Source organism: Typha angustifolia, chromosome 7 (genome assembly GCF_048772165.1).
Source record: "Typha angustifolia cultivar Huaian chromosome 7, ASM4877216v1, whole genome shotgun sequence".
NCBI lineage: Eukaryota > Viridiplantae > Streptophyta > Magnoliopsida > Poales > Typhaceae > Typha > Typha angustifolia.
Window position 1 is genome coordinate 12,583,296 of NC_133245.1, and position 19,047 is coordinate 12,602,342.

Here is a 19,047-nt window from a genome sequence, read left to right on the forward strand (position 1 = left end):
TGGACATACCAAGTATATTTCTATGCGGCTCTTCCATAAAGTACATTTCGATAAAATTCCTGCTTAATTGCAGGATTCATTTTGTGTTGTATTTGATTTCCTTCTACTTTCTTTCTTTTTTATTTTTTCATTTACGAACATACAGATATGTGAACTGAACTCTTGTTCAAATTGACAAGGCATCACAAATTGGATATGGTGAAAAACATATTTGAACTCGGATCTTTCATGTTGCAAAATTGTTACATATCGGCAGTGATTCTTAACACTAGACTACCTGAGTTATGTGTATGGCGTTGGTGAAGGAAAGTGGTTGAAGATATAGAATTAATTGTTGCAGTGATGAGGGAAATTTATAAGATCCACTGGAATATATGGCCTGACTCTCTGAGGTTGCTTCACTCAATCTGATGGCTTAATTTTAGGTTGATCTATATAAAATTCAAAAGCCGGTAATAGATGTAAATAGTTGGCTTTTAGAAACTAAATCTTTCAAACCTAGTATCGTTGTTTAATAGTCTCATTTCTAAATATACTCTTGCTATTCCTACCTGAACTCTCCACTAGAAAGAACTGAATCTTAATTCAGACTGTGTTTAGAATCCCGCCAATAATCGAATATCCATTGATTTCAAAGTATAAAACGCACACACACAAATTTCTTGTTTCCCTTGTAAATTATTTAACAGTGGCAATTTTCCTCCGCCTATTTGGTTTGCTGCTGCAGATAACAGCGAAAGAATAAAAGAAAAGATCAAGAGAAATGGGATCCGAAGGCAAGTGGGAGTCCGATTTCGAATGGGACCCAGCCGCCGAGGACGAGCTCCGAGCCATCGAAGCCGCCTACGCCTCCTCCAACAAGCGAACTGGCTCCTCCCCTCCCGACTCTGAGCCCCGATCCAAGACTCGCCGCCTCCCCAAGTGGAACCGTCACCGCGCCGCCGCTTCCTCCGCCGCCGACGTGAGTGCGCTGTGGGCTCTCGCTCCTTCCCCTTGCCGTGGTACTTCCTACTCGATCCCTCCCTTCTCGGCTAACTTGATTCGATTTTGTAGCTTGTTCTTTTGTGTGGATTTGCATATGCTTATCTTGGTTGCTAAAGATAAGAAATCTTGAGGGAGAAAAATTAGAGCAAATGTACCTATCAAGCTTTCTCCTTTCTATAACTACGTATCCTTATTTGTAGTAATGTATTCCAAAGTGACATTTTTGTCTTGAAGGTTGAGTAGATTATGCTGTAGAATGTTCGCATCTATCCATCACTTAGGTAAATCTAGACTGTTAAGAACTAAAAATCAATGACCTATATAAGATTTGAAATTATGAATGTATGATCCTTTCATAGTTGCATCATACAGGCACTTTGTTCCATAGTCCTTTGTTTGCTCATAGTGTTTTCTAACTTCAAATTTTCCTTCTGTTTAGTGAACGTCGGGACTAGTTACCAATCAATGAAGTTCATGGGACGCATAGTATATAGCAAGACAGCTTCTGAAGTAGAGCAAGCTACTAAGGAGATTTTAGATAAGATCAAGGCCCTGAAGAGCTTTGAGCAAGTTTCTCTAGGATTTGATATCGAGTGGAAGCCTGTTTTTAGAAGAGGTTAGTTTTTCTAGTTTTAGCTGTATTCTTTCCTTTTCTAAATTATTTTCTCCCTCTGGACAAACATTTAATTTAGGCTTCATGGTTTAATCCTTATTTCATCTAATTTGGTATCATTTATGGAGATTGAATAGCAGAAACCTCTTTCTCTCTCTCTCTCTGTCCTAGGAGGAACCATGATATATCCACATTTTAATCTTTATTTTATCTAATTTGGTATAAGATGCATCAGGTACCATACTGGAAATACTCCAGGGGTCTATTGGTCTAGTATATGATAGGTTATCCTAAGAGATATGCCTAGAGTATTGAAATATTCACGCATCACATAGTAGAAGTGTGATTCTGTGCCTCTTCTTTTAGGAATGAGTGTGCAACTGTGTATGAACGCATAGAGAATTTCAACTAAAGTATGCTTTGATGATGTGAAATTTGCAGGCGAACCACAAAGAAAAGCTGCAGTATTGCAGATTTGTATGGACACTGCTAATTGTTATGTCATGCACATTATTCACTCTGGAATTCCCCCTATTTTGAAGTCTCTTTTGGAGGATAGTTCATCTGTCAAAGTGGGTAGATTATTTACTGATTTTTTTCATTAAAAGCTTTTTCCTTCTTTATCCATAATCGATTTCATGCCTTCTTTATTTACTAGTTTTCTTTTGCTTCTTGAAGGTCGGAGTATGTGTAGCCAACGACGCATGGAAAATGAGGAAGGATTATGGTGTTGGTGTTGAATCCTTAATGGACTTGTCAAGTCTTGCAAATACCAAATTTGGTGGACCTCCTAAGAAATGGAGTTTGAGTTCTTTAACTGAAAAAATTACATGCAAAGAGGTATTATTGATGATATGGCTACACAAGCCAACTAGCTTAACACATTATTGTCGAAAACACATTTCTGGTGATACAAGAGGTATAAACCAGATCAATCACTATGGCAACAAGTAACCTGCATTTAGGTTCTGGATATTCTTGCTAAAGACCAAAGTCTCAGGACACCTATTGCCCATTTGTATGCCAAAGTAGTAAATATTATCTCTTAAAATAATAATATCCACTGTACCCTGCATCAATTATCAATAGCTAATGCCCTGAAATTTATTAATTCTTATTATATTTATAACTAGCAATCAGCATTCTGACCCATGTGACACATCCACATGTATTACAAAAGATAGATATTCTTTGATGAATTGGAATGTGATGTTTGTCTTTTATTCCAATAACTGCTACCTTTGCAGGAAATTGTCCGGGAAATCTTCTGTTTATGATTTTGCTGTTTGGTCAAAATGGTGCTTCCATAAGTAGGGTTGTCCAGGGTTTTCTTTTTTTTTTTTCCTTCTCATCATAAGGGTGTCAATGGACCTAAAAATTGCAAATTTGTCTCAACCTGCCCAAATGTATGTGTCAGTTTATCTTATTCTTTAGATATATAGTTAATTGATTTCTTTATGCAAGAGCTATCATACTCCTTTGATGCACCCATATGGTCATACCCCATCTACATTGGCTAGTCACTGTTGTTTCCACAGTTGGAAAAACCTAGCAAAATCAGAATGGGAAACTGGGAAGCTGATGTACTGTCAAAAGAGAAAATCCAATATGCTGCCACAGATGCTTTTGTGTCTTGGTATTTATATCAGGTATATTATATATATATATATATATTTATTTATTTATTTTTGCGCACATATTCGGAAATATTTTTTAAAACTACAAAAGTATTATGCTTGATCAGGCGCTAAAAGGCTTCCCAGATGTGAATATTGGATCTGAGGATATGGAGAAAGTGAATACTGTATCATGACATGTACCAATCTCTGCAGAATATTCCTAATATGTCTGTGATAGGGAACTGGTTCTGCATATCTTTCCACATATCCATACTTGGATCTTGTAAGTAAGCTTTTTTTTCACTTTTCTTTTACATTTTCTTCTTTGTTTAGCAAATAAATTATGATCAGAACAACATTTTGACTAGGTGCTGATTGCTGAAGACATTAGGTGCTAATCTATGTAGAAGATTGATAGTGGCAGCATGACATCTTGATGGTGATGTGCACAAAGTGAAGATTCAGGAGATTAACCCTTCTGAGAAGGGCCTCATCCCATGTTGCAGGGTGTTGAATATTTTCTATTTAGAAGCTTGACTTTATTTATTGAAACAATTCTTTGGTGCTCTAGTTATGTATGGGATCAAGTTTCATGATCTTTGATTACTTCGACTGAAACCAACAGATCAAGTGTAGAGGCTTTATTATTCTGTTCTTGTTTGGTTTGAAGCTAAGTTTTAAACTCCATTAGTTAGTCTTATTTTTTTATCTTAATTTTTTAAAGCGTAAACTTAATTAGATATAAAAAAGATAAAAAAAATGTTTGGTTACTAAATTAATTTAGAAATCTTTGAATCAGTTTAGAGAGGGTTCTTAAACTCAAAGCAAACAGAGCATTCGTGTTTCCTCCGGAGATCATAATCTGAAACATTGAATGTTTTAGCATGGATCTATTTCTCATCTGTTCCAATCAATTCAAATGCGGTTTGGCGCCTTTGGATTATCAAAAGGACATTCCATTACGGAGAGAGAGAAAATATTACCACAATCTTCTCACGTTGAAATATGATTTTAACAATGTCGAAGCATACTGAATAGCTATAGAAAACTTCTATCCACATTTCAAGACAGAATGAACTTTGTATATCTTGGTTAATTGGTTATGTGCTGTGGATATTATCTTTAACAACATGGAATGTTGTATTGTTAAGCATGCTTGGCTTTAATACTCTGAGAAGTAGTCTAGCTCGATGTATTCATCTAGAATAAGAAAGAAAAACGACGCCAATTCATGCTCATTCTTTAATTATGTACCATTTAAGTGTTCTCTATCATTTGCATTATTCTTTCATGGTTCTTTTAACTAGCATAGCTTGCTTTTGACTTTCAGAAAAATTGTGTGTAGAGTGAGAGTAGAAATAGGGTGATCACGTCAATCATTAGCGATAAATATTCAAGTCAATCATAAGCGATAAACCAGCGGTCAAAAATGATAGTTAAGTCACCCTTACTGTCACTCTACAGAACCGTACATGAGATTTCACCTCATACGGCTCCTCGTTCAATTCTTTCGAAGTAATTGGATCATTTTCTTCGTTCGAGAATCTCCTCCCTTCTTCCACTCCGTCCCGAAGAGTAACTAATTGAACACTTTCCATTTATGATCAAAGGAGAAAAATTATTCTTTTTACTAAACATATGCGGATCAAATCATGATCTTATAATAAGAAATCTTTCTCGATATCAATCCCTTTGCCCCTCATTCTTCCCAAGAAAAAAATTTCAACTCTAATAATTTTTTTTATTAGGGGAATTGCTCGTATATTAATATTTTATTAAGATTTAATTATAACAAGTTTGATGCACATAAATTTAGAAAGATAAAAACGATGATATAGACCCTTTGCAAATCTTAACATAGACACATATGCTAATCTAACTGAGAAATCATAAGTATCATAATATTCCATTACTTTCTATAAAATTCTACATGGTAACTGTTGAGATGCCATATGGCATAGCAAGAATGCTAAAAAACTAGTAATAGGGGCCAAAAATCACCATCAAAATTTTAAAAATTCATGCACAATATTATTCCAGTTAAAACCACACCCTCGTCATTAATAATGCACATGATATGATTTTACTTATGTTTTATCAAGGTAGTAAATTTGAAAAAAAATTGCATTATATCCATGCCGAACCTAATTTACCCTAGCCTTAGATCGCCATTTGAGGTCAATTTGCCTTAGTAGGGCAATATGCTTCTTATACAACATCTGTAGAAAGAATCAAGAGAGCAAAGCTCATTGTCATATTCCCGAGCTTCTAGCAAGATAATTTGGTCCCTCACCTCATTATTCCAAAAGTTGATCTTATATTTAATAGCAGTAAGGTTTTTGACAATAGATAACATTATATCATTTGAACAAACAGATCAAGCATCCTAAACTAAGGAGCTAGCGTCATCGTATTCAAACCAGAAATGCTCAAAATAGAAAGATATATTAATTTTAGAGGAAAGGGGGTAAAGGCATATTGTCACACCTAGTCCTCTCAAGATTTAACGGAATTATGATGGATGGGCGAGGGGAATTTGATTCCAAGTCCTATTACTACTCTAAGTGAAAGGAGGTCTGAAGCAATCCACATCAGTCAACTCATTTGAGCAACAAAGGCATCAAATTCTCAAATCTATCCCCTTCTTTTCAATACCCCGAAGAGAGAATTGAAGTAGGTGGGAGATGGGGATGGTGACAAGTGGGATGGATAGAGAGAATTCACCTGTGTGAACATTTTCAAAGGCCCGATAAGTAGAGTCTTAGAGACAATGCACCATCACCTACGGTTTGAGTAGATAACAAGAGACCCTTACCTTTACCCTTTGGTAGAGACTTGTCATCTTCACTACTCATAACATCCTTTCCTTTCCTCAGCCTCTCACCATATCACCTTTTAGGGATTCGGTGATATGTTGGTCCTTTTGTTACGTAAACTTGCTTGAGGTAATAAGGAGATTACACATGGTCACTTAGATTGGACTCCTTAGTCCTACAAATATTAGATGGGATATATTATGATTTGTGACTCAAGACTCGAAGCACCTTAAGTCCTACATGCCTAAGGCATTCTGAGTCATAAGATCAACACATGCCTCAAAAGACCCACACAGTTGTTGTTATTGTGTGCCCACGGCTCATCGCTCCCACACTCTACACCTTTTAGTCTATTCTACTTTCTCGTCGGTAGTCACATATGACATGTAGCCAAGGCCCATAAGTAAGATCATCCTCCTCTTCTGCCATGGAGAACACTTTCCTAGTATTACCATTAGCTCTCTATTTACCTTTACTCAGTCCTTCAAAATTCGATGCCTCTTTTGTCACCATCTCAGTCACCCCATTGATATAGGCTCTTTCTTTTTTTGGAGTGTCCGAGTAATCCGCCACTTTGTGACCTATTCTACCACATGTAAAATAGATTTAATCAAAGTCCTTATAGATAAAAGTAACTAGAACCTTCCTCAACCCAATGCCTAGAGACAATGTTTATCTTAGCAGCATAGAGAGGTTTAGATCAATGCACATACATGCATAATGATTGTGCGCCTTAGTGATGGTAGTATCATTCACCCAAAGTGGCCTACCAAGCTTGGTTGCAACAAAGATTAGAATTTTACGTCTCCATTATTCAAGTTTAGATCATGACCTACATATGCAAATCAAATTATCACCTCCAAAGCCTAGAAGTCCGATTTTCACAACATCAAATTTAACACTTGACCATGGATAGTCCATGACCCTTTTGTTAGAACATAGATTATATCATTTTCTACCCTGAGTCAAAAAAAGGAGAACCGTTGTTGCATATCAGAGGCCAAAAAAAGTGTCAAAACTATTCATATTTTAACAATGATCTTACCAAGGGTGTCTAATAGTGTAGATTGAATTAGAAATTTAATAAATGAACCAAATCTCCATTTTTTGCAGGTGCTCTCCAGGAGCACTGGGTCAACTGCCACATTGTCTAAGGGGTAATCACTAATCATATCTAGAATGCATTGAGGAGTTATACGTGGTTGTCTTGATCGCCACTTTTAGCTAGATGCTAGGTTGCCCTAGACGATCCTTGTCTAAAGGCTAGGAATAGCTCTAAGTTCCACTTTGGGTTGCTCACAACCTCCATACCATCCAAGTAGGCAACCTTAGGTCACACTGTAAGGTCGAAAGACTAAGGCCCCAAAAGAGGAGATGAGCTAGGCACTCGCCTCAGCCATTAGTGAATAGAGAAGAACTAACTAGAAAGATCAAGGAGAGAAGAAATTGCCACATCTCCCTTTTTTATAGCCCAATGTTCTTGTGCATGATTAATATATATAATAAATCCTTTCCTCTTTTAAAATGTTCATGAAGCAAAGCAGCAAGTGGCAAATGGTACCGGTGAAATTTAATATTTTCTTAACTACATGATCAATCACATAAATATATGGTATATACGAAGTCCACCCCTCAATATGGGCCATCTAAAAGCTTGTATATCATTTGCTCTGCAATTGCGCTTATAGGTGATCATCAAGTAGGCTGGACTTTTTAGGTTGATTGAGCTTACATATTTGTTCATGGCTCGACTCACCAATAATTTGAACAGGCCAGGCTAGAATAGTATAGTTCATTACCGCCCACTAGCTCATAAAATAGGGCTATCAAAATAATCAAGCCGGCTCAAGCTCATCTTGAGCCCAACTCAATAAGGCTCGATCAACATCGACTCAAGAACAATTTCAATCTAAGCTTGTTTATGAGCCGACTTGATCAAATATGCTTGATAAAGCTTGAAATAATTATATATATATATATATATATATATATATATATATATATATATATATAATACATGAATAGTACTTTCTATACTATGCTATAATTTTGTTATATTATAAGATTTACTTAAGTGGATGGTTATGTACTCTAATATTTTAGAGTTTAGTTCTAAATTTTGATCTTATCATATCTTTTCTAAATACATAAATATCTCTATTAGTTTATATTTTTGAATTAAGTCTTATTTTAAGCTTGATTTAGACCTAAATCAAGCTTAATTTAATTCAAGCCTGATTAGGCTCGAAATTTAGATTGAATTGATTAAAGATTGAAATTGCTTATTGATCGGCTCATTTAGGCTCGAGTTTGAAATTGCCTTCAAACTTGATCACAAATATAGGCTCGAAATTAATTTCAAATTGAGCTTGATTAGAGCTAGGCTCTCTCAAGCTCGATTTAATTACACCCTACCCATGAGATACCGGGTCTGGACCGAGCACAACGGGCAACAAATATTATATCTTATCGTATTAAGTGTAAGGGCATCCATGAAGATATTTTAGCTATCTTTCATAAAAATATACTCATATATTAATATTTAGTTTACTAAATATTTAATATGGGACTAACAATAATGAAAATAGATATGCATAATAAGTCGAGCAATGGACAAATAAATTGAGTCGGGCTCTCGGGCTAAGTTTCGCGAGCAAAGACCTAGCCCCATGCCGCCCAATACTATCTAGGGTTTGAGTTAAGTCGAGCCCAAACAGGTTAAAATTGGGCGGGTTTAGACTGAGCTTAAGCTGGTCGGGCCCAATATCTTGCTCAATTTATATATCATGCATTATTGTGCTGCTCAATTTATATATCATGCATTATTGTGCTCAGCCGGACAACAATTACATGATTATTTTTTGATTTAATATTTTTAATAGTGTGCTGAAACTATATAAAAATATATATTATGTTAAAATAATATTAAATAAAAAAAAGGCCCGTTACCTTCTCTGCAAAGGCGAAGCTTCGAATCCCCGGTAACTACGGAAACCTTTTAATCCACGTTTCGTGCTCCTTTTAACAGAAAAAATAAAATAAAATAAAGGAAAAATAAGAAATAAAAAAAGACGCCTAAGGGGCTCTTTCCAAAACATAAACTCATCCCGAGATGTCCGCCAAATGCGGTCCATACCACGTGCCTGCCGTCCCCCGCCCGCCCCCCCCCTCAAGGACTTCCCTTTTTGGTTTCTCTCCGTTCCCCTTCCTCCCCTTCCACAGGAAATAACTCCCCCTTTTTAATTCCCCATACCTTATCAACGATTCACTGATCCCTTCGCGACGCCTCCAATTCTAATCCAAATTCCCCTTTTCTCGATCGAATCCGTTCTTTTAATCCCTTTTGGGCCAAACTTTTGATTTGAAGGAATGGGGCGTTGAATAGGAGCAACAGTTTGGTTTCTCTTCAATTGGTTCTTCAAGGGTTTGGAATGGAAGAGACGATCCCGGAACACCAAACCCTTGAGGAGGCCGCAGCGGCAGCGGCTGAGACGGCGAGGAATGCCGACGGTGGCGGGGTGTCGTCCCCCGCTTCGTCATCCCGCAGCTCGTCGCCACTTGCCAGCATCCGGCAGCAGGCGCGCCACATGAGGACCGCGAGTTTCCAGCGGTGGCGGCGGCAGATGCAGCGGGCGTGGAAGTGGGGGCCGGCGGGGGCTGATAATAATAGTAGTAGTATTAGTTGTAGTAGTAGTAGTAGGGAGCAGGGATTTAAGACGACGATGAATCTTGAGATGTTGGCGAATCAGAAGCGGCAGTGGTATCAGATTCACTCGAAATTTCGGGTATCAGCATCTCTTTGACCTTCTTATTTGCTTGCTGCACTTCTTTTGTTTCTAAATATGGGAATTAGTGTCAGAATGGATTGGTTTGTGGTAGCCATCTCTTGCATGATGATCGCCTTTTACTCATCATCAATTATAACTATGACTCCTATGATAAGGCACTGGAGGACATTCTCGAAATCCAATGGTTGTATTCCCGTTCTGGTTGTAAGTACATTTGGTATAGAATATTTAGTGCTTTGTTGATGGATAAAAGCTTGCTGCTGTACCTGGAAGCTGGGATTTATGTGCCGTCCAGCAAATGCCTTGTAGGACAGCACTCTTTCTTGCTAGTAGGTTATTGGCTCTTTTTTTGCGGTACTATGAGAAACTAAAAGAAGGGGAATAGAAAATTGAGGGGAGAATATGTGCTTTATCTACCGTCCATCCTGTTAAATGTTTTCTTCATATAGTCATCTGACAGCTGGTTTTTATAATCACAAAAGAGCAAGAATCAGAAATAACGGGAAGTTACTGCCGATGTGGTTTTTGTTCCTCATGTATAAAACCAGTGATATGTTGAAAGGAAATTTCTTTCGTGACATGTTAAATTTAGATGATGATACTGTATAGTTTACTTGTTTTTCAGGAAAGATAAGTCTGATATGTTTCTTGCCAGGATCATAAACAACATAAGGAGCCCACATCACTATATGAGCACTTCTTTGTTTTGGGCCTCCATTCATATGCCAATGTTGATCTCATTGAGGATGCTTTTGCTAAAAGGAAAGCTTGGGAGTTGGATGTGGCAAAATCAGAAATCCTAGATCTTAGAAAGATTCAGTATCATGGACATATACCTACCCTAGAACCTCAGGTTCGCTGAATTCATGAGTTATGAAATATTCCCTATATGATTTTGGTTTTCTTGATAGTTCCTTTTTCAGCTTTAGAATTTCTTTATGCATTTCTGAAATGGTTATCTATTATTTGCAATGCTGACAGTTGTGTCTATATTTAAGACTTTTGCCTTGTTTCTGTTTTAAGGGTTATAATACATGGTTTCTGTTTCTCTTCCTGACTAATTAGAAGTTTAGAACATCACATGCTCCTTATCTTAGTGCTGTGTTGTGATTGTACTTGAGTTTGATGTTTTATGGAAATGATGTTGCGCATGAACCTAAGGTACATTCATATGCCAATATGGAAAAGAGGAGGATGGAGGTCTTTTGCCTGTTAATAATATTGGTATTACCTAGGTGGATATTGAGGGCTGTTACTATTGGAGTCAAAAAATGTAACTTCCATTTTCTCCCTCTTCAGTATTAAAGAAAGAGAAATAAATCTAGTACACCTTCAGTGGAAAGAGTATTTTTCATTATCTACTATCATAAGCCTTAGAGGAAGTGGAAACACATAGGAAATACATGCATTAACAAGTGTTAAATGTGAAAAATTATCTGATACCTTTTGTACTCGTGTTTAGTAGAAGTGTTTCCATGTTTATTATCTCAGTTTTTGCATAAATTTTCTTATGTCCTCAATCTTATTTACTTTAAGATTTTAATCTAAGAGAGAAGTTTTATGGGACTGTGGAGAATACATGCTAACTTTTTTTATTTTATTGTATCTATTTTGGGTGCCTAGCAGAACCTGCACATGTTGAAAATATCTAAAGAATTGAGAGAAGGTTGAACTATCACCAACTAACATGATGCTTCTAAAGGGTGTGAATGCATACTTGGCTTTTTCGGATTTCCAAGCTTCCATTTTTCATATACAATTACTAGTGTTAGCTGTTTGTATTTCTGATATTGTGCAGCTGATACATGCTGCACAATTGGTGGTGCAAAGAAACTGATTATTTGATAAAGCTGGACTTCTAGGAAGCAGGAAAGAATTAAGTTAGACATTTGTGGATAATTTTAGATCGTGTATGGGGGACTTTTGCAATATAATTATATTTGATTTTTTGATTTGTAATAATGGACTGGTGTGCATTGCATATGTAAATTGAGTGCATTCTATTATAACAAAATGTACATCGGTTATAGAAAATACATGTGCTTAGTTTTTTATGTTAAATCAAAAATTAAAATACATTTAAATTGCAAAAATCCCTATGTATTTATCTTTGCATTCAAGACATAAAAAGCTTTGTCATACATATTATTTCACAGAATGTAAATGATAGCATGGTTCTAAGTATCAACCAAAACCGACTAAAATTGGGAGAGAGAGAGAGAAAGAGAGGGAGGAGAGTAAGAAAAAAAAGAGAAAGAGAGAGGAGAGTGAGAGAAAAAAAGAAAATACCTTATTGGAGAAGCATAGTCAAAGAAGAATAGGAGAGGGAGAGAGAGGGGAGTCGGTTAGAGAGAGGGAGTGATAGTGGAAGAGAGAGGTAGTGGTAGAGGTAATAAGAGACAGAGCTATTGGGAGAGGGAGAGTTAGTGGGGGAGAGAAAATTAATAAGAGAGAGTGGGAGAGAGTTTGATAAGAGAAAGGTAGTGAGGGAGAGAATAAGAATTTTTTTTATTTGTATGAGAGGAAGAGAAAGTGAGTGGTAGAAAGAGAGATAAAAATTAATAAAATAATATTTATTTTTTAATTTTAGATTTATATATGAATAATTTATACTTATATTTTATTATTATTATTTTTTTTAAAATTTTTTTTTCTATATTTTAAAATACAAACCGATATGGACGATTGATATAGCCGATATGTATACTTTTTTTGGACGGCCAATCTTGATTTTGATTTTGATATTTGGAACCATGAATGATAAGAAAGATTTTGTACAATCTTGGAGGATAAGTTACTTTATTAGAATAGATTAAGTGGTCTAAAATGTAGAAAGAAGACCATATAATGCATGTGTTGGAGGAGTGGTTGTATTGAAGAAGATTTTTTGACAGGGAGGTGAATAGGGAAAGTGGGAAATAGTAAGGATATGTTACTTTATTAGAATAGATTGAGTGGTCTAAACATGTAGAAAGATGACCACATAATGCATGTGTGTTGGAGGATTGGTTTTATTGAAGAAGGTGTCTTGATAGGGAGGTGAACATGAAAAAAACGTAGTAAGAAAAAAAATGATAGTGCTTAATTTTAAATAGTACTATTAACTCACTAACTATTCTAAAAGTTTAAGTTGTTAGAGAATAATGGTTTTTACATTTTATACTCTAATATTTCCTCACATCTATGCTTGAGACATTTTGATTTTTGATGGGTCGAAGAAGTGGACCTGACTTAAGAGTGATGAAGGTTTTATATTTTAAATAACATATAAGCTTGGCCGATTTTGCACTTAGGATCTCTGTTTTGATGCAATAAAGCTTATCAACTACTCTAAAAACTTAAACTATTAGAAAACAATGGTTTCTTTATTCTATGCTCTAACAAGTACTTTATGCTAGATCCTGAATAGTTGGGACTAACTGCATACTATTGGCTATTGTTGTTATTTTTGGGAAAAATAACATCATTAATTACCATGAAATGTGTTGCCAGGCAGTTAGAAGTCTCTATAGATATGGTTTAGGAATGAGGGTTGTATTTGCCGCATTATACGTGCTAGTAAAAGCAATATGTTTCTAACACGGTACATGGCAAGGCATAGCGTGCTTGTATAATACAAGGCCATGTTGGTGTCTTTGTACTATGTTAGCACCAATAATTGTTGTGCCAGTGGCACGTGTCTTGTTGGTACTTTATTAGCGTGGCACGCCCTAGCATGCTAGTGGTATATTAACATGCCTCTAACATGCTTTTTAGGGTTTTTGTTGATGTTTTTAGTTTAAGTATATGCATTAAATTCTATACCAGTCTTTTATCCCTAGATAATTTTGTAAATGACCAATTTGTTAAAAAATAGCAATAGTTAAGTAGCAACATAATTCAACATATAATATGATTAGAGACATCTATTATTTAACAATAATTTAGTAATTAAAAACCAAAATTTAGTTGAATGCAGAATAATAGGGATGATCAAAGACTTCATTTATCGGCATAAAAGTAATATAAGAATGTTATGTCAAATACTGTCTATAATCCTAAAAACTCATTTATTAATAGTAGTGCTCATTGTAATGCCTTACATACTTATATTATCAAATAATTTCTTATTATACTGAAATTTTAACTAAAAATTATAAAATCTGGGTTCAAATTGACTTATATGAATTCAGTCTAATATGTTCATATACCAATTTTAGTCAAATTTGACATATTAATTTTGAATCTTTTAAAATTTTAGGGAAATCAAATCTCTCTTCTAATTCGGACAATTAAAGAGTATTTTTCATAATATCTAATACTAAATGCTAGTTCTATCTAGAAAGACTTTTATAAATGATAAATCTAGTATTTTCATTTGTACACTCCAAATAGTAAAACAAAGAAAATATTAAAAGAATGAGAAAATTTTATCTTTTGATTGGATTCGAAAAAAATTTTAAATCCCTTTAAAATCTCATTTATTTCTCCTTTTTTTTTTCTAAGTTCACCTCTAACTTCTACATTTCCTATTTGGCAAAGTGGTTTCCAAAGAGACCCATTTCTGCATTTTGGGTCTCTTTGACTTGCCTATAACAAGTTCCGAGCTGTACTTATTATGTGTTGCCCATACCCTACCTGTGCTGGTTGACACAACATGGCTCACCTTGTGCCAGTTGTCGGTATCCTACTGGCAGGGGGCATGCCGACTGGCTTCATCATTCTTCGTTAGCACAGTACGCTTTGTGTGGACAATTAAGACTGTATTTGGACATATTAGATTGCCCTGAAAACAAGTTTCGGCAAGAGATTTTGGGCATCTTGCTGATCACTGACTTTGGGTAATTTGATCTTCACTAATTGTCTTGAACACTATTCACAATCCTCATTAGTAGCGACTCATTGTCACCCAGCATAGGTTGTCTTGCACGGAATTTGTCCGAATTTATAACCAGTTCAGCCTGAAAATAATTGTCTAATCTGGACCAAAAATTTACTAAATATTTTTAAATAGATCTAAGCAGGATCAATCTGACCAAAAATCTACTTAAGGACAAGACTCTTGATCAAGCTAGGTTTCAAGTTGTAATCAAGATTCCTTGGTGATAATGAATCTTAGGACAAGTCTACACCTAGATTTGATAAAAGATGTTGACAAATTTCTTTTATTGTTAATATGTGATGGTTTTGGCTGATTTTCTTTTTCTTTCCGCAGTCTCCATTGATGTTTCTTTTTTGTACTTATGTGCAACTGATATATTCTTCTTTGACTTGCAGATTCTTTTCAAATACCCTCCTGGAAAGAGAGTGGAAATGAGGGAGGGTGATTTGCCTGCCTTCTGTTTCCCTGAAGGTGTAAAGGTTGTCTCCCTTTCCAAGATTTTAGCTCATAACTTGCTAGGTAGTATCTTTCAGTACTCATGCAGACTGCACTTATGGAAACTTAATCTATCTAAAAGGTTTCTTTTTCTGCTCATCATCATTACTTATTCTTTACTGACATCCATGCAAACATTGAGATTTTGGAGTAAATCTTGTTTGTCGCTGGTTGGAATATTCAGTTTCAAAGTTTTCTATTCTCTTGTTCAAGATTATCTATTTTTCATTTGTCGATTTGATCATTATATTACAGAACATTTTAATATTCAATTTATATTTGCTTTTCTTTCTACCAAAGATATTGATGTGGGCCAAATGTATAGTGTAGTTTCTCTTAATCTGGAATAAGCAGTTAAAAAGATAGGGTTGTTCAAGGCAAAAGGAAATATTAAGTTTCTTTTCCCATTACTTCTAATTTTGCTGCACTTGGATGTGCTATTACTCTTCTGAGGTGAGCCAAACAGCTGGTGCCTTATAGGCTGATAATAATTGTTTACACTCATTGATGGAATTAAGGATGTAAATGAGCCGAGCTCGGGCAAGTTGGGTTTATCACAGCATGGCTTGAAGTTATTAGAAGTTTAGCTCAAGCTCATGTCAAGTTGGTTGAGAGGGATGCCTCAAGTTCGGCTCGGTCTGTCAACAAGCTAGCTGGAGCTAGCTCACTAAAGCTTTTTTGTAAGATTTATGTTAATAATAATCCTAGAAAGAGCTAGTAGCTTACCTACCAACCACTCATCATTGGTCACTGCAGCTTGAACTTTGAAGGAACTTAGAAGGAACTGTATAATTAATTACTAGCCTGTGTGAGGAAAATAGTGCAGAATACAAACCAAGGAAAATAATATACACAAATGGGAGTCAAACTCAGGCCTTTGACTAAGTGGCGCTCTAAGCAACAAAGAGTCATATATAGAATATTATTGGACCAAATACATATAATATAGATTACTAAGATATAGATGAACTAATTTGACCTGAGCTTAGTTTTTTTTTAATGAGCTCAAAATTGTAGCTCAAGCTTGGTTCGTTTAGTAGATGCACGAGCTTGAGCTGCACGTGAGCCCACAAGCTCTTTCGACACCCCTTGATGGAATCTTTTGGTGTGGATGCTCAGTTAACCATACCCTGCAGCATTACTTCTCATTAGACCTTATTGGTCTTCTTATTCACAATGCTACTATTTTCTTTTTTACGACATGAGAAACCCGTGGATTCTCAGCAGAGCTACCAGACCATGGATCTTTTTTGTTACTTTGATTGATTGAAGTCCATATGCAAGGTGGGCTGGATATTGTGGGGCTAGTGTTCCTTGATACAAGATCCAGATTAACTACATCATGGTCCTAGAAGTGAGCTGGATGTTGTGGATCTTTGGATGCCAGTATGCCACAATTCTTTTTCTTCTTGTTTTCCAAGATTAATGTCCTAGAAGTGAGCTTTAGATATAACCTTTTGACTTAAATAAGTAGCTGAAAATAAAGAATGGACTCAGAATTACATTAACTATTAATTGACCATTGAAGTGTTGGTGGAAACCTCTGGATTGTCCTGATTGTTCGATATTCTTTGTTTACTTATATCCTGATTTACTACTTTGTTACAATTAGTAACAAGTATATTTTTCATTATGAAGAGAGAATGCATCTTTGTACAATCAAACTTTATCAGAATTATCTTCTCCTGCAGATTGGTTAACTTGATGTTATATGATGCAGGCTCGCCTAATTGAGAAGACTCCATCCATGAGTGATCTCAATGAAGTTGTATTTGGTCAGGTAAGTCAATATTTCTGAATCTTATGCAACCATCCAAAATAACAAATTGTGTTATATATTTCTCACTAATACCAGTTACATGATTATAGATGATACAAGAAGTAAGAAGTTTTTGTTTGTTTTTGATAGTTTGCCATATCCATTGTTTACTAGAACCATTTAGATGAAGTTATCCTTGCTTGTAATTTTTTGCCATAAGGGTGGTTAGTTATGGTCTCTTTCCTATCTATTAGATATTCTCAGTGAATCTTGTTGTGAGTTGGATCATCCCAGCCCTTATTGGTATGGGCAGCAAATGAAACTAATTAGTTACTTTTAGATTGTCATCATCCGGTTGATAGCTAGTAATGAAAGACACTTAACATGCAATCTTTCCCTTGAGCCTTCCTAAGTTTGGGTTTTTTCTGAAGATTTTGAGTGTTGGTATCAGAATCGGCTGCACAAAAATACAATATGTTATTTTGGCCATATCGGCCATTTTGGGATAGGATTGATGTGGGCATCATCTTCAATTTGACCAAAATAAAGTTGCTTGAGTTCAATTTTGGTCTAATCGATTTACTTAGGCTCAATTTATTTTCATATTTAATTTGTTGAGTTGATGTTTAATTCAAATGATCAATTGAATTAGTCAATCGATAGATATAGTAAACCTATATGCTGGGGATGTTCATATTGAGTTATTACCTAAAGTAGCTTAGTCAATTTAGGTAAGACTGTTTAAACAAGTTTTGATCCGGGTCGTCTCTGACTGTTTAAACAAGCCTATTTTGTCCAAAGCTACTGAAACAGGTCCAAAACTACCGAAACAGATCGAAAACCCACCATCCCTGGTAAGGCCAATTCCGGCCCAAACCAGTAAAAATACTGGTTTCAAGTATGGATGTGTTTCGGCCGATCCTTGATCCAGATTGGCTGAAACTTTAATCCAGGGTTGTGCTCTAAATAAGCAATTGTGATGATAATTTTGATATGCTAAGTTGCTCACCAATGTGGAACCACATGTTATTTGTTGCCCCTCTTTGTGATGCATGTAAATCATTTTATTTTTCCTTCTCAATTCTGAGCCTTGAATGTGTATTTGAAAACCTTTTAAGCAAGTTGGATTTGGATATATTAACAACATAAGTTGATGCAACAAAAATGTTCTCATTTTGCCCACTTAACTAATTTATTAGCTTCACTAGCATCAACTCCGAACTATTACCATTAATTTGTTACTGTCTAAAGTCTAAACTGGCTAGTCTACCTTTGGAATGGTCCAACTACTTCTTCAGTGCAGTAATGCATAGTTGAAAACCTCTTAGAGGGATTTGAAGTTGGCTTAGTGTATATTAACAACATAAGTTGATGCAACAAAATTGTTCTCTTTTTGCTACCTTACTAATTTAACAGCTTCCTTAATATCAATTCCAAACTAGTACTTATTAGCATTGATTGGTCACAGTCTAAGAGCCTGCTTGAGTACATTGGCAAAATCTCTATTGGATTTTTAATGTGTAGGAATAACAAAATTGCAAATAAAGTATCCCATATGATTTTTACCTCAAATTTTATTGTTTGGGTGCTCTAGGAAATTTTGGAGGAAAAAATTGAGAGAAGAAAAGAGATGGGTGGATGAGGAGAGAAGAGAGTGTGATGATAGGGGAGGGAGAGGGAGAGGGAGAGAGATGTAGATGGGAAAGGGGAAGTAGAAAGCGAGAGGGAGAAAGTAGGGAAAAAAAAGGTCTGTAATCTTTTTTTGTTCCTTTAGGAAGGGCCGCTCCTGCAGAAACGTTTCCGTAGAAAATGCTTTCCAAACACCTGCATATTAAATATTTCATATCCTTTTGGATTTTTTCTTAGGAAAGTGTAATTCCCACAGATTTCTGTGAGAATTTTTGCTATCCAAACACGCCCTAAACACGCCCTAAACTGACTAGACTTCCTTGGAATGGTCCAAGCACTTCGCAGTAAGACATGTTATTTAATCTTTTCCAATATATATTTTTTACACTGAAAGTTATTACATCTGACACTAGATATCAACATGCACAAAGTTACATAATTGAGCATGACTAAGCCAGGGTGGTACCCGAAGAGATTTTTCCT

The 19,047-nt window shown here is 35.7% G+C and overlaps 2 protein-coding genes across 5 annotated transcripts in view; both read left to right on the top strand.

Moving 5' to 3' along the window:
* The first annotated feature begins 48 nt into the window (after positions 1-48).
* Positions 49-3,863, top strand: LOC140762268 (3'-5' exonuclease). 4 transcript variants are annotated; one of them, XM_073099967.1, is made up of 8 exons: positions 49-636; positions 728-1,001; positions 1,424-1,600; positions 2,039-2,169; positions 2,276-2,437; positions 3,136-3,246; positions 3,342-3,499; positions 3,585-3,863. In XM_073099967.1, exons 2-7 carry the CDS (start codon positions 764-766, stop codon positions 3,408-3,410), a joined length of 888 nt encoding a protein of 295 aa, XP_072956068.1. In that variant the 5' UTR covers positions 49-636; positions 728-763; the 3' UTR covers positions 3,411-3,499; positions 3,585-3,863. The 4 variants fall into 4 exon arrangements, with proteins under 4 accessions (XP_072956068.1, XP_072956070.1, XP_072956067.1 ...); XM_073099966.1 differs by lacking the exon at positions 49-636 and having other exon boundaries at positions 662-1,001; XM_073099969.1 differs by lacking the exons at positions 49-636; positions 1,424-1,600 and having other exon boundaries at positions 660-1,001.
* Positions 3,864-9,194: 5,331 nt separating this feature from the next.
* Positions 9,195-19,047, top strand: part of LOC140762515 (uncharacterized) — a 35,996-nt gene continuing 26,143 nt past the window's right edge. Inside the window, exons 1-4 of the mRNA XM_073100377.1 lie at positions 9,195-9,817; positions 10,476-10,673; positions 15,077-15,160; positions 16,897-16,956. Of these exons, the coding sequence (XP_072956478.1) occupies positions 9,464-9,817; positions 10,476-10,673; positions 15,077-15,160; positions 16,897-16,956 (696 nt within the window). The 5' untranslated portion in view covers positions 9,195-9,463. The remainder of the gene's footprint in view (positions 9,818-10,475; positions 10,674-15,076; positions 15,161-16,896; positions 16,957-19,047) is intronic.